The sequence below is a fragment of the Periophthalmus magnuspinnatus genome, chromosome 17, assembly GCF_009829125.3.
Source record: "Periophthalmus magnuspinnatus isolate fPerMag1 chromosome 17, fPerMag1.2.pri, whole genome shotgun sequence".
Lineage (NCBI taxonomy): Eukaryota > Metazoa > Chordata > Actinopteri > Gobiiformes > Gobiidae > Periophthalmus > Periophthalmus magnuspinnatus.
The window spans coordinates 19,047,595-19,075,259 of NC_047142.1; the positions used below are offsets into that span (position 1 = coordinate 19,047,595).

A 27,665-nucleotide genomic window follows, 5' to 3' on the forward strand; every position below is an offset into this window, starting at 1 on the left:
AAAAATCCAATCTGGCTTGCTTTGCTGTTCCATGATGGAGGCTTATTTACCAGTCCTCTGAATCATTGTGGAACATTATGGGGGACATTTTAAATGTCAGGGTCAGACAGGAAAAAAAGGATTTGGGTTTTCTTAAGACATGTATAATAGCACATCCTTGAGGTTTAGTACAATATTTACAGTTCAGTTGCAGTCATTTCAGTTGTACATATTTTCTCCCTTTAAGTATTTCATTTGATTTTTAAGCATATCTTTTTAACTTTGTGCATGCCCTTATTTGTATTTATGTTGCACTTTTTCACCGAAGCAAGTTCCTAGTTTGTGAACTGTGTTCACAGACTATGGCAATAAAAGTCTTCTGATTCTGATAAGGAGTAGACAGCAGGTTTGTATGGTTATACTCTTTTAATAAAAACTTTGGTATTGACATTCTGTCCAATAAAAAATAAAACAGTTGTGACTTCATGTTGTTAAGAGTCACATGGGGTTTCACCAATAGTTTGAAAAAACATTCAAGCAGCTTCAATGTTGACATACAATCTCTTTTAGCACTCAAGATTCATTTTCAGTATTGAGGTCAGTGCCAGAACCAAAATAATTTACTTTAGTCCAAGTGTAAATTTTCATGAGTAAAGATTTGCATTTCATACAATATCACAATGTAGCAAAACTTACTTTTTATTCAAACGGTTCAACTATTTTATCAGATGAGCCAGTGTGTGACAAACAGCAATTGAGGTGTTGCTGAAAGTGTTAGTGGCTTAAAAGAAACCATAGTAAACCATTTGGGATTGACTGACAATTCTTCTAAAACAGGGGACATGGACAACCTCAAAATGAACTTACAACAATAACATACACTTCCTTATATTATTTTCACCCTCATTTAGGAAGTCTTGTGCTCCATTCCCAGAGAAAGGATGCACAGCAGCCACAAAATGCCTGGGAATGGAGGACAGAGGCTCCCTAGAAGCGTATGACAATAAACTAATTTCACATTTTCACAGTCAACTCAGAGCTCATCTTTCTGTTTTGCAGCTTCGTCAGATTCCGAAAGTTCCTCTTCTTCATCTTTATTATCTTCTTCCTCTTCCTCCTCCCCATCATCATCATCCTCCTCTTCATCATCTGCCTCTTCTGTTTCCTGCGCCTTGTTTCTTTCCTCTTCCTCTTTACGTTTTATTTCATCCTGTTCCTGTTTCATCTTCTTCTCTGGCTCCTATTTAAGTAGATGAGAGCATAACATTTAGTAAATATTCATTTCTAGTCTTGTTTTTTTGTACTGGAAAAGACCATTTGCATTATAATACCTTTGTAGCTCCCCATGTCTCCTTTCCAATATCTTCTGCCTCTTTCACGTCATCTGTGATGAGGAAGTTGTCGAAGATGGTACCAGATTTCACCTGGAAATAACCATGAGTTTTTGTATTAGTTTTAGCAATTACATGCAGACATTTCAACCCATCTTACCTGCCACAAGTCAAGTCCCAGAATACCAATGTTGTCAAACTTGTAGATGCTGGCATCAGGGCTGTACTCAGGGTTGTCAATCTCAGGGTGCACCCAGGCCCCTTTGTAGTCGGGGTTGTCAATTTGTTTGGGTTTCCAATCACCCTGCAACACAAAATCATTTTTAGAGCAAACTAATGCCAGTGTGCGCTTACAACAAGAGCAGTGAAAGAGCTTACCTTATACTCTGGGTTGGGGATCATGGGGGGTTCCCACTCTCCATCCATATCCTCTTCCCAGTCACTAGGCTTCTTGGCATCGGGGTCAGGGATGTTCTCAGGTTTGTCCCAATCCTAAAGAAAAACAAATACTGTTATAGCAGTACTATTTTGTGAAGTCAGCCACTCAACCATTTCTAAAGCCTAAGCAAGAAGGAAAAAATTATAAAAATGGCTAAGGTTTTTGATTATTGAATACCTCCGTTATTTTTTTTTATATAAAATGTATACAAAATGCAATCTTCTTAAATTAAGCTTAGAGTTTCCAGACAACTGCGACCATTGTCTACATTTATACAACATAAATTACTGAACGAATTATAATAGAATGAACAGACTATATAGATTTATACCTCAGGCTTGGTGTCCTCAGGATCATCGATCTTGGCGCGGTCATCCCAGTCCTCTGGCTTTTTGGCCTCGGGGTCCTTAATTTTCTTTGGAGGCAGGAAGTCCCAGTCCTCCTCTAGAGTGCCAGATTCTACCTTCTCATTGTCAATTTTAACCTCATAAGTCTGATCTGGGTTCAGGATCAGAGTGTACAGGTGAGTCAGCTCATCATCCTGACAGAGAGTAAAATGTATACGATTAGCCATTGGAGTCCCCCACCCCCCCATATATCTTAAAAAACATCAATAAAAATATGTAATATATAAATGTAGTATATAAATGTTATTGTTTTGGAAAATACCTTGCACTTAATTTCCTTTTTGATCAGGTGATTCTTGCCCTTGTAGTTAAAGATCACATGGACTTTCTTGGTGCTGTAGCCACATATGTCTGGACCTGAAAATAAACAAACACTCATTCATGCGTTCACTTTCAGTATGGTTTATGTTGGTTGTCACTTGGAGAACTTACCAAACATAATGTAATATGTGGAATCTCCGTGCATATCCGTCTGATCCATGTCAGCAGGGAAGACCTTCACATAGCCACCCCCACAGTCAATCTTCTGCTCATGCTTGACTGTAAACTGAATCACTAGGGATTTGCCTTCGTTGCTAAATGGCTCAAAGCTGGCAGAGGTTGCATAGAAACGAGCATCTTGACTTGTCTGCAGACCTGTAATTCAAAGAGCAAACAGTCAACAACAGAAGAACTTTACCACTCCAATGAACTTAAAAGGCAAGTCATGTAGAAAAATACAATTATGGAGAAACTGGAACACATACACACAGTGATTGGCATTTGCCCATCACAAAGTATCCTTAAGAAAGTCATATGATTTGCTAGAATCTTTAACTCAGTTTCACTTTCAATTTAATGCAAGAATTGAGTGAATAATGCTTTTGACTGAACACGCTATTAACTAATGCAATCAAGTGCCTTTACCTTTATCCTTCTCTGCATCGCCATAAAAATTCCCTGCGGTGAGTTTAAATTCGCCATAGTCAGACTTGTGTTTGGAGTCCACCCATCGACTTCTCCAAGCATCTAGAGGAAAAAAAGCAACTTCAGTTACACTTGGGCCTGCTAGCTTTCTGGGCCTTGTACAGTTCGTAAGCTAGTGCATGGGAGGGCAATTACTTGTCGATAATAACATTAGGAATAGTTTAGTGAGAAATACACATTCACAAAGGCTAAAAATTAACGATGGCAAACTTAGGTGCCCAAAATCATCGCTTACAATAATGCTAAGACAAGACATAAGTCGCTGCACTTTGATGGTAGGCTTTGCAGTTAACGACACTTACCACCGTCCAAGAACTCCTCCTGAAAATACACGTTTGCGTGTACGCTGCATACAGCAAATACCACCGCTACTACAGTAAAAATCTGCATTTTTCTGCCCAAATGCAGTCTTCACGACACCCTTTTCGAGTTGTGAATGAGCACGCGGAAGAGGACGGGATATTTTAGAGTGGCTCCGGTGAACAGATGTCTCCTTCCCATTGGCCAGTATTCTGCTGTGTGTGGACCAATGGCAGTGCACCACGAGACACACGCTCAACGGGTGAACTGGCCCCAGATCAGCCGGTTTTCAGCCAGTCCTGAAACTACCGATGTTATGGTTAGATCTGTCCGGGTATTTGCATCTTTTTGCTTTGCCTAACACGCCCCACCACTTTTTAACCTTCAGGGCACGTAAAAGCATTGATTTTAATATCCCTGGGTTTGAGTAACACATGACTCTGGAAAATCAGACTGTCACCAAATTTAATTAGCTGCACGTGTTATTTTAATCCATGTTTTTCCTCTCAACTTTAATACCGCTTCCAAGAAGATGCCTACATCAATATCTTTGCCATTGGCCCCAAGAGTATAACATCATTGATAATATGATATGTATGAGATAGGCCTAGTTGATATATTTTGTTAAAGGGACATTGATGTCGACGGGACGCCTTAATGTGTCACAAGATGTGAAATCCTGACCCATAGAGGGAGACTCCACAAATGAACGTCATTGGAGCGAACTGATTGCGCTTCAGATCATCCATGTCATAACCACGTAAGGTTATAACCTAGAAAAACTTTTAACCTAATGTAGGTCGGCCTTAATAAGGTTTTAAAATACTAATTGCCGATAAAAGTTTTGTTTTGTGTTATAATACAGTAATTATATATATATATATATATATATATATATATATATATATATATATATATATATATATATATATATATATATATATATATATATATATATATATATATATATATATATATATATATATATATATATATATCAATCTGGAAATTAAATAAAAATGCTAAGATGGTGATCGACGTGGCGCGTGCCCAAAATTAGTTAATCAACGTTCGTTAACGTTTACCGTTGACAGAGAAAACCGTCAGGAGAATTTTTTTTTGAAAACAAGAAATTGGTTCAAGCGGCTTTAATGACACTTTTAACAGCGATGACACTTTTGGTAAGAACGGCGTGAAAGTACAATCAACACTCAAGATATTTGTAAAATCTATAGTTTATCCGAATTATACTTATGAATGTGCTAGAATCTGCAACGTAGCATTGAGGTTACAGTATAATGTATGTAAGCTAACGTTATAACACTGAACAAAAGTTATCCTTTATCTTTTATTTAACACTTTTTTTTTCTTTCTAGCACTGCATTTGACTATCGTAAGTCACCAAGATGGATGCACAAAAGCTAAAGTTGAAAATACAGGGGTTACAGGTAAATCTATGGAACCATATGTTAACAACAAGCTGGCTATGTACTAGGCTATTTTATTTTAGTTGACTAATAACTTTTCCTCATTTAGGCCAAATACAAGCAATTAAGGGATGAGCGGAAAAAGCTTCTCACGCCTGCACACATGTACATGATTAACATCCTGGCTGACAGGTTGTCTTTGGCGCCTTCTTCAGTTGAGGATTTTATTTTAGATGCCCCTTCTGTAAGTTTTTTCTCACATGTACGGCTATTTTTCATTAACCCTTTTCCCTGAAAATCACAAATCACGGCTATATTTCTGTTTACCTTTATTAGTGTCTAATTCTGTAATCTGTGTTTGTCTGCCCAATAGCTTGATGCATTTGATAAATTCTTTGCAGAAGGAGGTAGCAAATCTATTTTCTTTGTTTTCCAAGAGGCTGACATCCCAGGAATTGGTACATTCCCATAAAAATTATTGTTAAATACATCAATGTCAGACAATGATGAACGTTCCTCATCATTAAGTGACTAAAGGTATGCATCCATATCTGTTTATATGTATTCTAGAGTGCGGCAGGTCTTACCGTGGGTTGGGGAAGGGGAGAACCACACTGAGGCTTGTTTTAGCCAATTTGTCTGAGACGTGCTTAATGGGACAGTGCTGCTTTTTTGTACGAACACGAAATAACATTTCTGTGACTCGAGAAAACATTCACAAGGTGAGCTTTTTGCGTGAGTCCCTATGCAAATATCATATACCCTGCTTGTATGATCCTAAAAATCATGTGTAACATATTTTAGGAGATATTTTTTAATATAACTGATGGCAAAGATGGTCTTCTGAATGGCATTGAGAATACTTTCAGTTGTATACTGCCAGCTTTAGATGCAGAGCAACACCAGGGTGTGCTAAATAAGCTAAGGCATGGAGAGAAATTTAAAAACAACTTTATGTTCACGATAAAGAACTGTCTTGGCTCATTAGATGGTGAGTGTACTTTTTAAAAGAGATTTTAAATGTATTTCTCAGTTTTAACACTTTGTTGTTTTCAGATTTACAGGTGCGATATGAGGACATTGTTCACCTGACTGAAGTCACCGATATAGACTTTTCCAAAGTGACTTGCCTGAATGATATGAAAGCTGCTGCTGCAGACCTCAAGATTGTGCGTCGTTTTGAGGAAATTCTAATGACATGGTACCAGGAAATCGATCAGGTTTGTTATTATCAGCACTTAATCGTTTTGATATTATTTTGTTGATGAACAAATATGTTTATAGGTCCTACTTGAGACTGATCAACTGAGGAGACTTGATGACTCTGCAGGACCGCTTTCTGAGTTAGAACACTGGAAACGAATGTCTCAGAAGTTTAACTCAGTTATTAATCACATCAAAAGCTCTGAATGTAAAGCTGTGATTATGGTCCTTAATATTGGCAAGTCCAAAACAATAAAGGTACAAAGTCATAAAACTTTTTTCCAGTTTAAAGAATAATCATATGAGACAAAAGCTGTTTCATACATCAAACTATTCTATAGATGTGGCGGGAACTTTATGCCAAGGTTACTGATCATGTTAATGAAGCAAAAGACAATGTTAAGTTTCTGGGTACACTGGAAAAAGTCTGCCAGCCGCTTTACATCAGTGACCCAGTATGTACAGTAAAAGGACAATTCAGAAAGTAATTTCAACGTTTTACTTAATATCATAAATCCCTTTATATATCTGATCTGTTGTAGGTTTCAATCATCAAAAGTTTGCAGAATGTGTTCAACGCTATTCACATGATTTACAATGTGTCACTGTACTACAACACAGATGAGAAGATTGGCATACTTTTTGTGAAAGTAGGCAAAATTATTATTGATTATGAGTAGGAAAATGTATTTGGAACATTAAAAATGGATTTAGGACATTTACAAAGACTTTCCGCAGATCACAAATCAAATGCTGAATTCGTGTAGAGCTTACCTCACTGAAAATGGACAATGTCAAATATGGGACCATAATCCTGAGACTCTTACCCAGAAAATGCAGGTAATGGTTAATTAAAACCCAACTTAAATCATGATGCACTGTGTACAGTAATGTGCTTATGTAAGAATTACTATATAACTGTTGCATATTGCAGGACTGTATCTCCTTGTACAAAGAATACAAGTCTTGCTTTGAACAGAAGACAAAGGAGAAGCATTCAAAGAAACCCTTTTCTAAAGAGGTTTCAAAAATGTTCATATTTGGAACATTTGATATATTTTGCAAGAAACTTGAAAAGGTGTAATATAATACATTTTATACTAGATAATATTATATGCTACTATATACTTACATCACTAAATAACCACATGTGCTTTGCAGATCACACAGATCATTTCTGTTTTCAAGACATTTGAGTGCCTTCAAAAATCAGAAATTGAGGGCACTGAGATCTTTGCTAGACAATTTCACACAGTGTCCATGAATCTGAAACAGAAACAGTATGATATACTGGCCCCAACTAACTTTGAATTTGCTCTTGATTTTGTGAAGTTCATGGGTCAAATCAGCAATCTTGAGGTATCGTTTTTGTTTGTTTTTTCCCCCAAAACAAATATTTCAACAGCATTTTTTGCCAGCTTTTTATTCGTAATGTTTTTCATCTGCAGACGCAGTTATGGACATTTATGAGTTCATCCTTTTGTAACATCATAACATCTCAACAAGCTATATGCTTATTGCGCCGGTTTGTATTTTGTTCAGAACTTTAAATTTACTTAATGGATTTAAGTATTTAACTACATCATATTTCTACTCACAGTTTTCAGAAGCTCAACATTCCCTGTTTGAATGCCAAAACACCAGATATTATGGCTCGTATTCTCCAACATTATGTCACTGAGCTAAACATAGTGAATTTGGTACACTCCTGGGAATGTTTTATTTTTAATTTTTGTGTAGTTTTCAAATGATGTAAACTTTGATTTCTCTGTGGATTTGTTACAGTTATACTCCAAGGAGAAAGACAACCCTCCCCTTGCCAGAAATATGCCCCCTATCGCTGAGAGAATTATTTGGGCAAGAAATCTGTACAAAAAGATAGAGGAACCTATATCTTACATCCATGTATGTAAAGATTTAAAGTATTTATTTAGCTAAATCACATGTTACATAACTTTGATGGAACATTTCAAAAAGGTCAACTCCAACATCTTTCGAGGTCACGAGGGCCACAATGTGGTCAAGATGTACAATCAATTAGCTGCAGCTTTGACAGATTATGAAATGGTTCACTACAAAGCATGGAAGGAGGAAGTCTCACACCTTGATGGTTGGTTAGAACTTTCTTTCAGATCCTTATTTTTTCACTAGGTGGCGCCAGATATCTTTTTTAGGCTGTGCCATGACGTAAGCGTTACTCCTCTCACTTATATTTTGTGTCCTAGTTTTGAACTATACACTTTTTATTCGGCATCCAAAGACCGGGCAATTTCTGGTCAACTTTGATCCTAAAGTATCTGAGATCATTCGTGAGTCCAAGTGTTTTTTGACGATGGGTTTGGAGGTTCCACTGGAGGCCAAACATTTAGTCTCATCAGAAAGCAAAATCAAGACCTGTCGTGACAGGCTACAAGTAACTTGTGCACTATGTTCATTTTTACATATTTACAATTCCTATTTGCCTAAAATGTATTGTGTACTTTTAGAATATTTTGGAACAATATGAGTCAACTTGTCAGAAGATACCAGCAGACTTCAGTGCTTTGATGGCTTCAAAAGTAAAAAATGTAATGCTGATTGTGGAGCAGTAGATAATATGGCCAATTTTTTAAAATGTCTTGATCACTGTATTTAGTTTTCTTTTATAAACAGGTTGAATATGCCCTTTGCAATGAGGCAGTAAGACTCACTTGGCCATTGTGTCAGCTGGATACATTTTTTCAACAGGTTGATGCTGCTCTATTTGACCTGAAACACATCTTACAGCAAGTATGTGGAAAATCACTAAAAGCAGTTCTTAACAGATATTATGCCGGTCTTTGCACATATTTACCATGCATATAATCTCATTTCAATTAAGATGAACATGACAGAGTTTAACCTCCCTAAAACACTTAAATGTGAAGAAGAAAGATTGTACCTGTATTTTATCTGTCATCCTTAGGTGCAGGATATCTATAATATCCACATAAATGATGTGTTAAAGGACATTTCTGAGATGGTTTTGATTGAGCTGCCAGAGTATCCAACTACTTTACAGCATCTGATCTCCATAAACAAAGTATGTGTTAATATTTGTTTTTTTGTTCGTTGCCCCACAACATGTTACACTATCAAAAGTAGTATAATATGTTTTTTGTTTTTTTTCTTATTTTAGTCCCATAGTATGGTACTTACAGAATTCCTCAACAGCAAATGCAGTCACATTAACATAGGGGTGAAACAGTTGGCTGACATATTCACTGATGTCCATGGATTAAAAGACATCAAAGCTGCTATCAAACCTGCTCCTGGTATGATCAGCTATATGGTTCACAATTTCTGCAGTCACTGAATAAATGTACTCCCAGTCTCACTATATTTCACATGTGCATAGTCCAGAAATCTTTGACAGTCACAGAAGACCTCAATGAAGACAATGATCAGATGGAAAAATATATAGAACTTGAAAAGGTGCATTTGCTTTCACAGCTTCACATTACATTTACTTATTTTCATTAATATTATATATATATATATATATATATATATATATATATATATATATATATATATATATATATATATATATATATATATATATAATTTATTTATTTTTTTGACAACTGATGTAACTTTCTTTGTAGGAATTCAGAAATCTCTACGACAACTTAACTCCACAAGTCCTAGAGGCTCTTATCAGAATAACCAAGTTTTCTCTAGAGAATCTAAAAAAACGAGTTTTGCCAAAGTAAGTGTCTTGAAGATTCTTATAGGTACATTTTAAATGTTTTATATTTTAAATATATTATAGATTATATTCTCTTTTTAGAGCTGTAATGTATCCATCACATGCTGTATACAACAAGTTAAAACGTCCGGCAAAGTCTAAGATTGATCCTTTGGTAAAATGTGAAGTTCATCTGGTCAGACCTAATGTGGTAAATTCATGTTTATTTTGTTTCCTGTAATACTTTATTCTGAGACTGAAACAAGGTTGTTTTGACATACCATACTTTTACAGGTAATGGTTCCCACTTTAAATGAGAGTCAAGTGGCTGTTAACCAAATAATAGACACGGTACTGGAAATAAACAAGGGCCTCACCTGCTGGAACCGAGAATGCAGCACTTTTGACTTCAGTAACAAAAGTAACAATTTAGAGATTAGAAGTCTTCATCCCAAAACATATGGTTGTCCCAAAATATTGAAGTACTGTATAACAATACATTGCTTCTTGTAGAGGAAGAAATTGAGAATTTTTATCATGAAGTTAGCGAACATGAGGAAATCAAAAAGATAGTTATTACTTTGAAATCGGCAATCACCTCTCAAAAAGGAGAAGTGCCCTGTGTGCTGGATCAATTCAACACCTTCAAAGCCCTGTGGACAGAGGACAAAAATGTCAAAGTCAAGGTTTGTCAGTTTTCACTTTAGCATTTGTTGAACCTTTTTCTCTTAATCACTATAAACTAAATTAGGAGTTCATGGAAAGCCAACCATCCCTGCTTCAAATACAATGTGAAATCCAGCACTATGATTCCATCCTTCAGGAAATCGATGGCATTATCCCCTTTATTGTTTTAGGATCTTCCGAACTGTCAACAGGTTAAACACTTGGATGTAAACTTGTACATGTATAGCAGTTTTTTTTTTACCAAATGTTGATGGTAGTGATAAATATGGTTTAAATGCTTTGTATACTTTTCTCACAGACCCTATAAAGAAAACACTGACAGAAGAGACTCAAGCCTGGAAACAACTTTTGTGCAATTTTTTAAAAGAGAAATATAAGCAGAAAATGATTGAAACAAGCATTCACCTTAATAAGTACTTTTCCCGGCTGTCTAACTCTGTCACTGATCTGGAGGATGTGCACTGTGCTATGAAAGCCTTGTCCAATCTCAGGGATGTTGAAATCCAAACTGATATGACGTTGATTTCCATTGAGGTATATTGCTATGATTGCAATGTGTTTTTGACTTCATACTAATCTTTTCTTGTGTAGGAGGCTTTTAACATTCTTAAAACATCTCAGACCTTTGTGACACAAAGAGAGTCAGAGAGTGTGTCCAATCTGAGGAATTTGTACAGCCAGCTCCAAGCACAAGCTGTAGGAAAAAAAAATCTGTATATCACTGGAAAGTATTATTCTTAATAATACTACAATTTATTTATATATTTTTTTTTATAATCTTCAGAGATCGGTGCAAAATGATCTTGTTCGAAGGCAACCCATGTTTAGACAAAATCTTTTGGAGTGTGTTTTCACTTTTAGGAAAAATGTCGACATATTTATGAAAAAATATGATACGGTAAGTTTCAGTAAATCAGAACTGTTTTGGTATCTCAGATTTGAATGATGTATTTTTGCACACATTTAGGAAGGTCCCTTGGTTGTAGGGATTGCTCCACAAGAAGCTAGTCGCAGACTTCAGGCTTGTCAGGTAACCATATCATCACACTGAGGCATGTCTATAATGATATGATAAAAAGTCTCTATAAAATATATTATGCTTGTCATTCTGTTAAAAAGTGTATTTAAACTTTATTTTTTCTTTCCCTCATGTTAAAATTAAATAACATATTTTTGATCAGGCAACATTTGAAACATTATGGTCAAATTTCACCACCTACACATCCTGGGAGCAGCTTCTTGGCTTACCAGTCACAGAGTATGAATGTCTGCATAAGAAAAAGTATTTAAAATTAAAATATATGATATAATCTCTGCCAGTCTGAGATTACCCTAACAGTATTTTTATTCCATCTCTTTATGTGATCACTTTAGAAAAGAACTTGATCTACTTCAGAAATTATATGGCCTTTATGACGCAGTGATGAACAAGATACATGGGTATTACAGCATATTGTGGACTAATGTGGACATTGAGAAAATCAACTCTGAACTTTTAGACTTTCAGAACAGGTATCCATATCACTTTTAGTTTATGTTTCAGCCTTTTATGTTTATCATTAGCTATAGTAAGTAGTGACATCCTGTATATTTTAGATGCCGAAAGTTACCCAAAGGACTGAGAGATTGGCAGACCTATTTGGACCTTAAAAAAACCATAGATGACTTCATTGAGTCATGCCCACTGCTTGAGATGATGGCCAACAAGTCTATGATGCAACGACACTGGGATCGGATGGAGGATCTGACAGGCCACCCTTTTCCAGTCGAGTCTGACAACTTCGCACTGAGGAATATTATGGAAGCTCCTCTGTTGAAATATAAGGATGATATTGAGGTTTGAAACTTCAGACAGAAGCTCAGTGTGCATACAGTCATTAAATAATATTTTATTGACACAATATTGTTCATGGTTCCAGGACATTTGCATATCTTCAGTGAAAGAAAGGGACATTGAAGCAAAGTTGTCCCAAGTGAAAGATATTTGGGTGGGCCAAACACTGAGTCTAATGACATTCAAAAACAGAGGAGAACTGATGGTGAAAGGGGCAGAGGCAGCAGAGATCCTCACCACACTGGAGGACAGTTTAATGTTGCTTGGCTCTCTCATGAGTAATAGGTGATAGCAGTAATCCTTTAGACTTTATAAAGCTTTGACTGGCTTTAACTTGATCTGATATTGGTCACGTTTTTAACGCTTTGGACATTATTGTGTGAATTACAGATACAATGCATACTACAAAACTGAGATTCAGGACTGGGTTTTTAAACTGTCTACTTCATCTGAGGTCATTGAACAGTGGATGGTTGTGCAAAATTTGTGGATTTATTTGGAGGCTGTATTTGTTGGTGGAGATATTGCCAAAGACCTACCACAGGTGCAAAATGTTTTTATTTTGACCCTTTAACATTTAACAGATACAAAAATGATTATTAATAATGATGAAATCACTTAAACCTTTGTCCAATGTTAGGAAGCCAAGCGGTTTCAGAACATTGACAAGACCTGGATTAAACTCATGGAGCGTGCACAGACAGTCCCGAACGTGGTGGAGTGTTGTGTTGGTGATTCCACTTTAGTTGACCTTCTACCAGATCTACAAAAGCAGTTGGAATTCTGTCAAAAGTCTCTTGCTGGGTATTGCCTGCCTTTGTGATTTATTAACAGGAATGTTTTTGTTTTGTTTTTTTGATAATGAATATCCTTATCAACAGTTACCTTGAGAAAAAGCGGCTTATCTTCCCACGCTTCTTCTTTGTATCTGATCCAGCTCTTCTGGAGATTCTGGGGCAAGCCAGTGATTCACACACAATCCAGGTTTATACATTGCACTTTTGTATAACCTGTGTAATATTATATTAAGATTATGAACCTAATTGCTCACTACAGTATGTATATTTGTAGTCACATTTGCTGGGAGTATTTGACAATGTCAGTGAAGTAGAATTTCATGTGCAAGAATATGACAAAATTTTGACATGCATATCGCAGGAGGGAGAGAAACTTCCTGTAAGTTATATTACAACAGTTGTTTTATCAAAAATAATACATTTGTTACTATCACTTTGTGTGAATTATTAATCAAGCTATGTGATGTATTCAGTGGAAAATGTTTATGGTTATAGCTAGACAAGCCTGTAATGGCCCAGGGAGCAGTTGAATTGTGGTTAGGTGATCTTCTGCAACAACAGCAGGTCTCACTGCATTCTGTTATCAAAATGTCAGACCTGAAGATCAACGATGAGGACTTTGACCTTCTTTATTTTCTTTCCAAGGTTCAAGCCCAGGTTAGAACTTTCTGTGAAAGTATCTCTACTGTCATCTCATATATACATACGAAAAGGGACACATCACACCACTTTATTTCCTGTGGAAAAAAAAATACTTTTCACATGTTGTCTCTTGCACATCATGCACAACTGTTTCTTTTAAAGTTCATTAGACTGTATTTTGTAGGTGGGCCTACTTGGTATTCAGATGCTCTGGACTCGTGATGCAGAAGATGCCTTGCACAAAGCTGAGTTTGACAAGGAAGTCATGCCGGCAACTAAAAAGAAATTCTTAAATCTGCTGAGCACACTCATCAAGCAAACTACTTATGACTTAACTAAGTTTAACAGAGTCAAGTTTGAGACACTTGTCACTATCCATGTGCATCAGAGTGATATTTTCAATGACCTAGTAAGAATTTAGTAATAAATAATTGATGTTGTCACATGACACTTTTCAATAACATAATGATTTTTCACTTTCTTAAAGGTTAAAAAACGTATAAGAGCTGCCAGTGACTTTGAATGGCTAAAGCAAAGCCGATTCTACTTCAAAGCGTTTTTAGACAAAGTAATAGTGTCTATCACAAATGTGGACTTCATATATCAGAATGAGTTTCTTGGGTGTACTGACCGTTTAGTCATCACACCGCTAACGGACAGGTTAGAAGTAAAACAAAATGAAGATCATTTTATCCTTATAGTCAATATAAATAGGCTTTTTGGTTCACAGGTGTTACATAACCTTGGCTCAGGCTCTGGACGTGAGCATGGGAGGAGCCCCTGCAGGGCCAGCTGGAACTGGTAAGACAGAGACCACCAAAGACATGGGCCGCTGCCTGGGCAAGTATGTGGTGGTATTTAACTGCTCTGATCAGATGGACTTCCGAGGGCTAGGCAGGATTTATAAAGGTATCAGTCTAATACTAGCTGTATGTGTACAGTGCAGGACTTGCAGATACAGTTTCATTTCATGTTTCTCATGTTGTGGTGCAGGCCTTGCCCAGTCTGGTTCATGGGGCTGCTTTGATGAGTTCAACAGAATAGATTTACCAGTGCTGTCTGTGGCAGCTCAACAGATTTACATTGTCTTGCAAGCACGCAAAAAACGCAAAAACACTTTCATCTTCACTGATGGAGACTGTGTGGATCTAAATCCAGAGTTTGGCCTGTTTATCACAATGGTATAATGTTACACATGTGAAAAGCATAGCTATAAGATCACTTTGATAAGGTTAAATCAATACCCAGTAACTAATAGACTATATGCCCATCAGAACCCTGGATATGCTGGTCGGCAGGAGCTGCCGGAAAACTTGAAAGTGCAATTCAGAACAGTGTCCATGATGGTTCCTGATCGACAGGTTTCTTCATAAGCAACATTAAATGCATCACATTTTCATAAAGCACTTACAGATTGTTTCTGTCAGATCATCATGCGAGTCAAACTGGCCAGTTGTGGATTCAATGAAAATGTTATCTTGGCCCAAAAGTTTTTTGTCCTTTATAAACTCTGTGAAGAGCAACTGACAAAACAGGTAAACACTTAATAAAGTGTGGCCCAACCAGGTGCAGGCCTCTTACCCAAGCACTTGCCAAGGGTTACTGGGAATGTCTTCAGATTTAAGAGACGTAGTACATTGTACACCCTTACGAATGTTTCCAGAGGATAATTCTGGCATAATTAAAAGTATCATTAAAACAGAACAAGAAAATATAGTAGTTGGCACAGGGGGTTATCGTGACAAAAATGTAGGAAACCATTAGCACACTGCTGTTGCTGTTACTGATGTTTGCCTAAAATGCTCTAATTTATTAGGTACATTATGATTTTGGCCTGAGGAACATTTTATCAGTTTTGCGAACTCTTGGTGCTTCTATACGAGCCAGGCCTGATGACACAGAGTCGAGCATTGTGATGCGAGTGCTGCGTGATATGAATCTCTCCAAGCTGGTATGTATGGACAGTTTTGTGTCTCTTTTTTCTCTGTATATACACAAAACTTTGCCATTATTATGGTACAGGTGGATGAAGACGAGCCTCTCTTTCTGAGTCTTATTAATGATTTGTTTCCCGGCATTCAAATGGATGGGAGCACATATGTTGAACTGCAAGCTGCTATAGCCAATCAAGTTAAGCTTGCTGGGCTTGTCAACCACCCCCCATGGAACCTCAAGCTGGTCCAGGTACCATAAATCCTTACCCTCCACATTGATCTCTCTTGGGGCTCCTTAAGGCGGTATTAACCTTTGTATTCTGTCTGTGCCCGTTTCTATACAATGCATCACTTGCTAATCAACACCTAATCAGTGTCATTTGCTGTACTTTTTATTTCAAGAACATAAAGATAATAATGAACTCATGCTTTTGGCATTTATATACACAAACATAAAAATATATTTCAAATATGGTGTGTATACTTTTACATGTTTTTACTGTTTGTATTACTCACAGCTTTATGAAACTTCACGTGTACGACATGGACTGATGATGCTGGGCCCAAGTGGTGCTGGCAAAACGACAGTCATACACACTTTAATGAATTCCATGACTGAATGTGGAACCCCACACAAAGAGATGCGCATGAATCCCAAAGCTATAACTGCTCCCCAGATGTTTGGGCGCCTGGATGCAGCCACCAATGACTGGACAGATGGGATATTCTCTACTCTTTGGCGAAGGACACTGAAAGCCAAGAAAGGTTTTACTTTATTAGATATACATAGATTTCTTATGTTTACAACAATAAACTATACACAACTCTAAATTTCAGGGGAATTCATATGGATTGTGTTGGACGGTCCGGTGGATGCTATATGGATTGAGAACCTTAACTCTGTGCTTGACGACAACAAAACATTGACCTTGGCTAATGGTGACCGCATCACCATGTCTCCGACCTGTAAACTGGTATTTGAGGTGCACAACATGGACAATGCCTCCCCTGCTACTGTGTCCCGAGTGGGTATGGTCTTTATGAGTTCATCAGCACTGAGTTGGCGACCCATTCTGCAGGTTGATATCTGAAAATGCTACACATAATAAAATTAATGTGCAATATCCCTGTCCAAACCAACCTAAATCTATATCTATATTATATTTTAGGGGTGGACTCACAAACGCAATGCGAAAGATGCAGACAGTATTTTGGCTTTATATGACAGAATATTTGAAGATGCTTACTCATTCATGAAGCAGAATCTTAAACCAAAAATGGAGCTACTGGAGTGCAACTACATAATGCAGGTATTCATGTTTGGAAGGTTAATGAAGTTATAATGAAGACAAATTCAACTCAACAAATATTTATCACTCTCTGTCCTAAGTCTGTGAACCTGCTGGAGGGCCTTATCCCAACCAAAAAGACCGGTGGCGTAATGGGTAGCCACCACACGGAGCGCCTCTTTGTTTTCTGCTTGATGTGGAGTCTCGGTGCCATTCTGGAGCTAAAGGACAGAGACAAGTTAGAAGCATTTCTCCGAGCACATGAAAGTAAAATTGATGTGCCCAAGACAAAACCAGGGGAAACCATTTTTGAGTACATGGTCAACACTAACGGTATGTTTGTTGCTCATCCTAATACCACACAGCAAATATTGTGATTGTAAAGTATTAGAATCATTGTCTGTGTTTTAGGTGAATGGTGTCACTGGAATGAACACGTAGGAGAGTACTCCTATCCTACAGATCAAATACCAGATTATGCCTCCATTCTTGTGCCAAATGTGGACAACACAAGAACATCTTTTTTGCTGGAAACTATTTCTAAGCAACGAAAAGTCAGGATTAGTCACACAAATTAATGTCAACAACTGTACTCCGTTTTGTTGTGATTAATTTAGGAAGTGAAATTTCTGTTCGTTGTAGGCTGTGCTGCTGATAGGAGAACAAGGAACTGCAAAGACCGTCATGATTAAAAGCTTTACAAAAAATTATGACACTGAGACCGACCTGTCCAAGTCCCTGAACTTCTCTTCAGCTACAGAGCCCATGATGTTTCAGGTTTCATGTTTCCTTTGCGCTGCAGTTCACTCCATTATAAATATTTACTTTCAATAATATTGTATTTTATTTACATAGAGAACCGTGGAGAGCTACATTGAGAAGCGTGTTGGAAGCACTTACGGACCACCTGGGGGACGTAGAATGACCATTTTTATTGACGATATAAACATGCCAGTTGTGAATGAATGGGGAGATCAGGTGGGTATTTGGTTTGATTTGCCTGTGTCATTCAGTGTTGTTTTTTATAGTTATGAGTTGTTGTTACAGATCACCAATGAGATAGTTCGCCAGATGATGGAAATGGGTGGAATGTATAATCTGGACAAACCTGGAGACTTCACAACTATTGTGGATGTACAGATACTGGCAGCAATGATTCATCCTGGTGGTGGAAGAAATGACATCCCACAAAGGCTCAAGAGACAGTTTACAGTTTTAAACTGCACTCTTCCTTCTAACACCTCCATTGATAAGATCTTTGGTAACTGTTTAAAATATACTCACATATGTAATTTATGTAACACCCATTTGGGGTAAAGGTTTATGACCTCTTGGTTGCAGGTGTGATAGGTTGTGGCTATTTCCATACAGCTAGGAAATTCAAGACAGAAATAACTAACATGATCACAAGCCTTGTATCTGCCAGCAGAATATTGTGGCAGTGGACTAAGGTGGCTAAAATGGCTTGTAGACATTGTTGGTTTAAAAATATATTTAACTACATTTTTGTCATGTATTACATAACTTTTAATTTATAGATAAAGATGCTCCCTACCCCATCTAAATTCCACTATGTCTTCAATCTGAGGGATCTGTCCAGAATCTGGCAAGGAATGCTCAATATTAAGGCCGACGAGTGTGGTGGTACTTCTGTACTTTTAGCCCTTTTCAAAAATGAATGCACACGAGTCATTGCAGATAGGTACAGTGTTGCAACATTGATCAGTTTGAAAGGAAATGAAAGGCTGTAGAAACAAACTGCTTTGCTGTAGGTTTATTTGTGCCGAAGACAGAGAATGGTTTGAAAAGGCGATTACTCGTGTGATCCAAGAACATGTGAACTCCGACCTGGTTTCACAGTTGCATCCTGAGCCATATTTTGTTGATTTTCTACAAGATGCCTCAGAACCCACAGGAGAAGAAGAGGATGATGCTTGTTTGGCTGCACCAAAAATCTATGAACTGGTAGTGTGTCCTCTTTTGCTGTCAGGATTAAGTAAATGTGTGAATTTTTGTCTGGCTAAACTGTGGTTTATCAGGTCTCCTCCTTTGAGTTTCTGTCAGAGAAGCTGATGATGTATCAGACCCAGTACAATGGGTCCCATCCCAGTACCCTGGATTTGGTTTTCTTTAGAGATGCCATGACACATCTTATCAAGGTCAGAACATTTAAATGAAGACAAATATTTGAATCCTTAAAAAAGCAAATAACTTTACTATTGGTTTAGATTTCACGTATCATTCGAACTGCAAATGGCAATGCACTACTTGTAGGAGTTGGAGGATCGGGGAAGCAGAGTTTGACTCGTCTTGCTTCATTCATTGCAGGATACAACATCTTCCAAATCACACTAACAAGGTTTGCAAAATCAGTTGACAAGTTATATGTTACACCGCAATAACCATAATGTCCACTATGATATAATTATATTTCCAGGTCATATAACATAAACAATTTCATGGACGATCTAAAAGTATTATACAAGACTGCTGGGGCTGAGGGCAAAGGCATCACATTTATCTTCACAGACAATGAAATCAAAAATGAGGCCTTCCTCGAGTATCTAAACAATGTCCTTTCTTCTGGAGAGGTGAGAGCACAGCTTTTGTATCTAATTTCAGGTCAGAGCTGTCATACTGGTGTCCCTCTATAATCAGCCATTACAGTGTATTTTCAGGTAACAAGTTTATGATGTACTTGTAGGTATCCAACCTTTTTGCTAAAGATGAAATCACAGAAATTACTCAGAACTTGATCTCAGTGATGAAAAAGGAGTTTCCTCATATTCCACCAACTTTTGACAACCTCTATGACTACTTTATTTCCCGTTCCAAAAAGAATCTGCATGTAGTTTTATGTTTCTCACCAGTAGGTTACAGTACTACCAAATTAGTTCACCCAGTACTTTGACAATCACAACAAAAATAACTGTGATTTCTGTTTGTGGAAGGTTGGTCAGAAGTTTTCTTCAAGAGCTTTGAAGTTTCCAGGACTGATTTCTGGCTGCACGATGGACTGGTTCACTCCTTGGCCAACTGAAGCTCTTGTGGCTGTGTCCAACTATTTCTTGTCAGAGTTTCACTTGGTTTGTACCCCTGAAGTGAAGTCTGCAGTGATGTCTACCATGGGCACATATCACGACAAAGTATCAGAGACATGTGAACGCTACTTTGAAAGGTGAACAGAAGACCTATTTGAATTAGTTTATAAGTAAGAGTAATCAGTATTTACATTGGTTTTATATTGCAATGTTTCACAGGTTCAGAAGAAGATCTCATGTCACACCAAAATCCTTTCTCAGTTTTATTAATGGGTACAAATCTTTGTACAATGAAAAACATAATTATATCAACACATTGGCAGAGCGCATGAATGTTGGTAAGGATAGTAAACTATTACTTCTTAATTGTATGAGGTATAAATCACGCTTTATGAATGAGATTTGTAATTCTAGGATTGGCTAAACTTATGGAGGCGAGTGAGTCTGTTGCTAAACTTTCAAAAGAACTAGTAGTGAAAGAAAAAGAGCTCGCAATAGCGTCAGTCAAAGCAGATAAGGTAGGTATTTGTTTGTAAACTTTTTGTTGTAATGTAATGTAATGTAATGTAAAAGTGCAAAGTTGGTTTGTTAAGTATGTAAAATATAATGAGTAAATATGATTATATGACTTTTCTTCAGGTGGTGGCAGAAGTCACAGTTAGCAAACAGGCTGCTACCATTATAAAAAAATGAGGTCCAGATTGTCAAAGATCGAGCTCAGAAAATTGTTGAAGAAATTGGGTAAGGAGAAGGCCATTGCTGAAAAGAAACTTGAAGCTGCAAAACCTGCTTTAAAACGAGGCTAAAGCTGCACTAAATGTAAGATTATTTATATAATGATTTACAATGCACATTTTTAAACATTTTATATGCGTATATTTTCAGACCATCAAACCAGCCGACATAGCCATTGTGAAGAAGTTGGCTAAGCCCCCACATCTGATTATGATTATTATGGACTGCTGTCTGCTTTTATTTCAAAAGAGAGTGGACACAATATCTATTGATCCTGAACGGCACTGTCTCAAGCCATCGTGGTCAGAAGCACTAAAAGTGATGATGTTTCCTTCCATTAAGAATAATTTAACTTAACCATCAAAAGATGTTACACGTACAATAGACAATGTGAATTCAATTACACCCTCCTTTGTTTCAGATGATGAGTGGAGCTGGATTTCTGCAAAATCTCCAACAGTTTCAAAAAGACAAAATTAATGAAGAAACTGTGGAGCTGCTTCATCCATATTTTGACATGGAGGATTATACAATGGAGCATGCAAAGAAAGTCTGTGGTAGCGTAGCAGGTCTTCTTGTCTGGACAAAAGCCATGGCCACCTTTTATGGAATCAACAAGGAGGTTCTGCCACTCAAGGGTAAACTCACTAAGGGGTACGGTTTCTTTACCTTCATTCAGTTTATTTAGATCTCTGAGTGGTGTCATATCATTTGTATCTAGGCAAACCTAGCCGTACAAGAAAGCCGGCTTAGACTGGCTATGAATGAACTAAACACAGTCGAAGCTCGGCTAGCAGAGACAGCAAGGCAGAATATGATCTTGTGAAAGCCAAATCTGATGCTGCCACGAAGGAGAAAGAGGTTTTTGCAGTGTACAGTATATTTAGTTTTATAAATGTAAATTTAATTCCAGATTGTATGTATTTTAGGACCTATTGGCTGATGCAGAAAATGTGCAGGAATAAAATGCAGACTGCATCTGCTCTTATTGATGGTTTGAGTGGGAGAGAAGAATCGATGGATAGAACAGAGCAAAGAGCTTAAATCACACATCAACAGGTATACTGTGAATGACTAGTCATTTTTTCCTGAGATTTCTGAATAACCTTTATCTTACATATTTATTTTCTCTGCAGACTTGTGGGTGATGTGCTTCAGCTCACTGGTTTTCTGTCATACTGTGGACCATTTAACCAAAGTTTCCGAGACATGCTAATAAAGAAATCTGGGAGGCTGAGCTCAAGAAAAATAAAATCCCTTTCACAGAAAACCTTAACCTTATTACTGCCTTGGTTGACCCTCCTACTGTAAGATCATAATCCTGTTGTTATTTGTTGAATCATTTTTCCTAGTGCTTGGACTAATACATCTATTACACACCTTTTTTAATCTGTTGAAGATAAGTGAGTGGTATCTTCAGGGTCTGCCAGGAGATGATTTATCAGTGCAAAATGGCATCATTGTTACAAAGGCAACAAGATACCCCCTGCTGATAGATCCTCAGACACAAGGAAAAGCCTGGATTAAGAAAAAGGAACAGGCCAATTCACTTCAAGTATGGATCCCTGTGTCGTTTTCCTAGCAGCTTTGTTAAATCAGCTCCAGTATTTTAAATTATCTATAATAACTTTGTTGTTTTCAGGTGACATCACTTAATCACAAATATTTCCGTACCCATTTGGAAGACTCTTTGTCTTTGGGACGCCCCCTGCTTATTGAAGATGTCCGAGAGGAGCTTGACCCTGCTCTTGATAATGTTCTTGAGAAAAACTTCATCAAATCTGGGACAAGTTACAAGGTATATGAAACAGTTTGTAATGTTAGGGTTTAGCTACTTTCAATGTACATCTTTGTGACACTTATGAAAAACACTTTACCAGTATTTCTGAACATAATTTACAGGTTAAAGTCGGAGACAAAGAAATTAATGTCATAGAAGGATTTCAGCTGTATATTACGACCAAACTCCCAAATCCAGCATACACACCTGAAGTGAGTGCAAAGACGTCTATCACTGATTTCACTGTCAACATGAAAGGTTTAGAGAACCAGCTCCTTGGTCGGGTCATTCTCCAAGAGAAACATGTGAGTAATAATTACAGTAAAAATGTTTACAATAATTGAAAAGTTTCATATTTTTAATTACTGTTTTTATTTGTTTTATGGTAGGAATTAGAAGCAGAAAGGTTAAAGCTGATCGAAGATGTAACTGCAAACAAGAGAAAGATGCAGGAGTTGGAAGACAATTTGTTGTACAAACTCAGTAGCACTAAAGGTAGAGCCTCTTATCTCTAATTCAATCATATGATATGATTATGAAGTCATATTTATTATTCTTGAATATTTTTATTTAATCATTAAAGGTTTCTTGGTTGATGATGACTGCATGATTGGTATTCTAAGTACCACAAAGCAAACTGCTGCTGAAGTTAGCGCAAAGATCAATGTGGCAGCAGACGCAGAGCTGAAGATCAATTTAGCTCAAGCTGAATATCGGCCAGTGGCTTCTCGTGGGAGCATCCTGTACTTCCTCATCACTGAGATGAGCATAGTCAATGTCATGTACCAGACCTCACTTGGACAGTTCCTTAAAATCTTTGACCTATCACTTGAAAGGTACAGTCATACACATAGTCTGCCCCACACGGAGTAAATGAGCCTGAACATGTCAGAGTAACGCTTTGACAACCATCATTCTGCCATTCCAGGTCAAAAAAGTCCTCTAAAATGCAGAAGAGGATTGCAAACATTATTGAACACCTCACATTTGAAGTGTTCAGGTATACAGCCAGAGGCCTATATGAAAACCATAAATTCATTTTCACATTGCTCTTGGCTCTTAAGATTGATTTACAGAACAACAAAATAGAACATTCCAAGTTTCAGATACTTATTAAAGGTACAGTAATATCTGGTCTAATTATACACCAGTTATATTATTTATAATGTTAAAAATGTATCTGTCTATAGGAGGCGCCGCTCTGGACTTGAAAACCTGCCCTCCAAAGCCATTCAGTTGGATCTTGGATATGGTTTGGCTGAATCTAGTAGAACTCAGCAAACTGACCCAGTTTATTAACATAATACATCAGGTAATTCCCTTAATAAATATTTTTGTATCTATCTGTCTTATTTCTTATATGGTGTTCGGAAGGTAACTCAAAATGGAAAAGGATGGAAAGCCTGGGTAAATGCTGACGCTCCAGAGGAAGCTCCGATGCCAGATGGATATAACTCTCTTGATGTGTTCCACAAACTTCTGTTGATCAGGTCGGCAATTTTACTTCATATAACTAATATAATTTGTTTATATATTTATAAATTATTATCCCACAATTAATGCATAACCTTTTTTCAGTATTTCTCTCTAAAAAATTTGATATCGTTTGGTAGATCCTGGTGCCCTGATCGTACATTATGTCAAGCCATGAAATATGTGGAGGACTCAATGGGAGCTAGGTTTGCAGAGCCAGTGATCTTGAATCTTCACAGTACCTGGGAAGAGACTGACCCTCACACTCCATTGATTTGCTTCCTTTCAATGGGCTCTGATCCAACCGAGCAAATTGAAGCTCTTGCTAAGAGACTACAATTGGGTACACATATCTATCTTACTCGTTATATATTTTTTCTTCTAACTCTGTATTGTAAATAGTCAAGTCTGCTGCTGTTCTGATGCAGAATGTCGAGCCATATCAATGGGGCAAGGGCAAGAAATACATGCAAGGAAGCTAGTTCAGACAACAATGGCACAAGTATTTATCTATTCATAATTGAATATGCTTTGATTGGGTTGATGGTTGGAAGGAGTAATCACATTACATCTTAAATCTAGGGTGGCTGGGTGCTTCTGCAGAATTGCCATCTGGGTCTGGAGTTCATGGATGAATTGCTTGAAACTATCACTGTAACAGAGACTATGCATGACAGCTTCAGAGTGTGGATCACCACTGAGCCTCACAATAGGTTTTCTATTGCACTTCTACAGGTATAGATTTTGTACCAAAATGTTGTGTTATAGAAATAGCTATAGCCCTAAGTACTTTTTAATCCTGTAATTCATATAGTGCTCTATCAAGTTTACCAATGACCCACCTCAAGGAGTCCGTGCTGGCTTGAAGAGAACATTTGCTGGAATTTCACAAGTACAACTTGAAATCAGTAATTTGCCTACATGGAAGCCTCTGCTTTACAGTGTGGCCTTCCTCCATACTGCTGTCCAGGTATGTTCTCTATGCAAGTGTGTGCAGTTTATATTGTAAACATTATTTTTGCGTACATTTGTCTTTGCTGTTGAGGAACGGCGTAAATTTGGACCATTGGGTTGGAACATCCCTTATGAATTTAACTCAGCTGACTTCACTGCAAGTGTTGAATTTGTGGAAAAACACTTGGATGAGTGTGGAAAGGTAAGGTCTCCATATCAGAGGAAAAGGTCTTTTATTTGAAGAGACAATGTTCAGAACCATTAATCTCGAAAGAGTTAAGAAAACTAAGCTTAAGTAAATTCATTGTCATTCTGCTTAGGATGTATCGTGGATTACTGTACGCTACATGCTGTCCGAGGTGCAGTACGGTGGAAGAGTAACAGATGATTATGACAAACGACTCCTGCAGTGTTTTGCCAGAGTAATATTGACAAAATATAGTCTAGTATAATATTATTTTACTACTTAATTTTACTGTTATGCACCTTTTGTTTCTGCAGGTGTGGTTCAGCAAAGAGATGTTTGATCCTTCATTTTGTTTTTACACGGGTTACAAAATTCCAGTGTGTAAAACTGTAAAAGAATATATGGAATACATTCAAAGCCTGCCCACAACAGACTCACCTCAAGTTCTGGGTCTACATCCAAATGCTGACATAAGGTAAGGAGAAGTTTATCCTCACACTCATGTCTAATACTAGATCTTAAATAGATAGAAATATTGTTTTCACTGGGCAAGTTTATGGAAATGAGAATCATACTTGTTTAGGTACCAGACAAATACCTCCGCTGATGTCCTCGACACAATAACAAATATACAACCAAAAGACAGTGGAGGAGGGTCAGGAGAGACCCGTGAGTCTATAGTTTACAAAACTGCAGAAGACATGTTGGACAAATTACCCCCAATCTTTGTGCCTCATGAGGTAAGTCATTTTGAAGTAGGTTAGCAAACTACCACTCTCTCATTGTAATACATTTAAAAAATAAAAATAAAAAATTCTAAGGTGAAAGCCAGACTCATAAAGATGGGAGCCCTGAATCCAATGAACATCTTTCTCCGTCAAGAAGTGGATCGGATGCAAAGGATTATTACTGTTGTACGCATCAGTCTCACTAACTTGAAGCTTGCTATTGATGGCACCATCATAATGAGTGAGGTTAGATCAGTCAGATTAGACTAGATTTGATTTTTAAATGTAATTTATTCATATACTTAACACCAATTAATTTATTTATTTTTGTGTATTTTTCACTTATAGAACTTACGTGATGCCCTAGATAACATTTTTGATGCCCGTGTCCCAAAGCTATGGAAGAAAATCTCTTGGGAGTCATCTACTCTAGGTTTCTGGTTCTCTGAGCTCCTGGAGAGAAACAAGCAGTTCTTCAGCTGGGTGTTTGAGGGACGGCCCAAAACCTTCTGGATGACAGGCTTCTTTAATCCTCAGGGTAAATGTTTTGTTTCTGGGTATTTAAAAAAAGTCACCATTTTGTTAATTCTTGTTTGTATACAGTACAGTATATGTCCTAGATTCTCAGAATGTAGTAATTGGTCTCACAGTTTGTAGTGTCGGTCTTCATAATTTTGATTACATCAGGTTTTCTGACGGCCATGAGACAAGAAGTAACCAGGGCCAACAAAAGCTGGGCACTTGATACAGTCACCCTGACAAACACAGTGCTCAAACAGACCAGAGAGGAGATCACAGCAGCTCCTGATGTAAGATGAAAAGTAGATCTTCAGATTTGACTTCAGAGTATTTGTTCTTGTTTTGTGTCATTTTTGTTTTTGTTTTTGTTGTTATACAATTAGGAAGGGGTGTATGTCTATGGCCTATATCTGGATGGGGCCGGATGGGATAGAAAAAACACTTATCTCATTGAGTCCTCCCCAAAAGTGCTATTTACTCTTCTACCAGTCATCCATATGTTTGCTGTCAACTCCACCACCGCCCCGGACCCAAAACTGTACATCTGCCCCATCTACAAGAAACCAAGGCGCACTGACTTGAATTACATCACTGCTGTGGTATTGCCCACAGTACAGTCACCTGACCACTGGATACTGCGTGGAGTTGCATTACTCTGTGATATCAAATAAATAAAATATATAACTTTGATTGATTTCAATAAATACTATCTATTTTAAGCATGTAGTCAGTTTGTACTTTTCTACTTATACTGTTTGCAAAAATATTGCTAGCAAATTGAAACTCAAAATATATTACTGCAAGTTCCACAGCAGATAAATTTATTGTATTTTCTTTTCTCTTTGACTACTTTGGGTTTATTTGTTGTTGTTGTTTTTTTTGGTTTTTTTTGGTGGGATCCAGTCAAAAAAGCTATGCATAAAGCTCAGCAGGTAAATTCTGTACAGTACAATTGAGCAGTTTGATTATATATTTATTATAATAAAAAGATAGTTTAAATGTCTTTTTTATTGCAGGTTCATCATTTCATAGCATCTGCCTTCTTCAGGATGTGAAAATCTAGGTTTAATTCCAAGTAGTTATTTGTGTCTGCATCTAGAAATGCAGTTTACAAACAAAGCACTATAGAGAAATGCAAGCGACTGCAGCCAGTTAGAGACCTGACCCCCAATTATGTCAAGGGCAAATTGGTGTCCCATTGAAAAGTGTTCTTTATCAAATCCCATTATTTCCGCTCCTTTACCTTATTATTTCCACCAAGGACCATATCCCACTAGTCAGCCTGTTAACTAGAGCCTGGGCCC

At 37.3% G+C, this 27,665-nt stretch overlaps 2 protein-coding genes across 2 annotated transcripts; one reads left to right on the top strand and one right to left on the bottom strand.

The window, feature by feature from the left end:
* Positions 1-386: 386 nt before the first annotated feature.
* calr3b (calreticulin 3b) lies at positions 387-3,671 on the bottom strand. The gene is made up of 9 exons (XM_033982223.2): positions 3,425-3,671; positions 3,063-3,164; positions 2,589-2,792; positions 2,419-2,513; positions 2,081-2,290; positions 1,689-1,802; positions 1,471-1,614; positions 1,311-1,403; positions 387-1,219 (listed from the first exon to the last, which is right to left on the bottom strand). The coding sequence occupies exons 1-9, from the start codon at positions 3,510-3,512 to the stop codon at positions 1,013-1,015; spliced, it is 1,257 nt and encodes a 418-aa protein (XP_033838114.1). The 5' UTR covers positions 3,513-3,671; the 3' UTR covers positions 387-1,012.
* On the top strand, positions 3,652-27,032 carry LOC117384761 (dynein axonemal heavy chain 8-like). Its single transcript, XM_055228246.1, is given in 94 exon segments — positions 3,652-3,741; positions 4,959-5,093; positions 5,223-5,307; positions 5,906-6,069; positions 6,134-6,310; positions 6,394-6,507; positions 6,595-6,702; positions 6,791-6,892; positions 6,987-7,130; positions 7,214-7,411; positions 7,501-7,577; positions 7,653-7,752; positions 7,838-7,957; positions 8,030-8,162; positions 8,278-8,465; positions 8,539-8,610; positions 8,997-9,113; positions 9,679-9,782; positions 9,864-9,936; positions 10,056-10,182; positions 10,275-10,447; positions 10,513-10,639; positions 10,747-10,982; positions 11,040-11,144; positions 11,233-11,346; positions 11,416-11,478; positions 11,630-11,730; positions 11,823-11,960; positions 12,045-12,285; positions 12,368-12,567; positions 12,673-12,826; positions 12,923-13,086; positions 13,164-13,266; positions 13,354-13,458; positions 13,575-13,736; positions 13,906-14,130; positions 14,209-14,381; positions 14,452-14,630; positions 14,715-14,902; positions 14,996-15,082; positions 15,149-15,256; positions 15,538-15,672; positions 15,744-15,905; positions 16,174-16,420; positions 16,493-16,734; positions 16,825-16,965; positions 17,046-17,277; positions 17,356-17,498; positions 17,587-17,721; positions 17,800-17,922; positions 17,992-18,205; positions 18,286-18,395; positions 18,483-18,646; positions 18,717-18,909; positions 18,984-19,103; positions 19,173-19,303; positions 19,382-19,535; positions 19,649-19,813; positions 19,896-20,122; positions 20,205-20,323; positions 20,400-20,503; positions 20,625-20,669; positions 20,671-20,724; positions 20,726-20,782; positions 20,784-20,804; positions 20,871-21,038; positions 21,142-21,355; positions 21,440-21,519; positions 21,522-21,581; positions 21,650-21,673; positions 21,675-21,722; positions 21,724-21,779; positions 21,857-21,942; positions 21,945-22,027; positions 22,120-22,275; positions 22,363-22,518; positions 22,623-22,805; positions 22,890-22,995; positions 23,084-23,336; positions 23,429-23,619; positions 23,691-23,812; positions 23,875-23,990; positions 24,114-24,316; positions 24,402-24,475; positions 24,556-24,708; positions 24,788-24,943; positions 25,019-25,129; positions 25,248-25,349; positions 25,429-25,589; positions 25,698-25,854; positions 25,936-26,088; positions 26,191-26,380; positions 26,530-26,651; positions 26,745-27,032. Coding segments are annotated over 94 exon segments (12,984 nt in total).
* The last annotated feature ends 633 nt before the right edge of the window (positions 27,033-27,665 follow it).

What these genes read in the sequence shown, in the direction of transcription:
- calr3b (XM_033982223.2), bottom strand. Translation starts at nt 3,512, where the DNA reads ATGCAGATTTTTACTGTAGTAGCGGTGGTATTTGCTGTATGCAGCGTA. An exon ending in CGATGCAGAGAAGGATAAAG is followed by an intron (nt 2,793 to 3,062) that starts GTAAAGGCACTT and finishes TTTGAATTACAG; the next exon opens with GTCTGCAGACAAGTCAAGAT. An exon ending in TCCCCAACCCAGAGTATAAG is followed by an intron (nt 1,615 to 1,688) that starts GTAAGCTCTTTC and finishes TTTGTGTTGCAG; the next exon opens with GGTGATTGGAAACCCAAACA.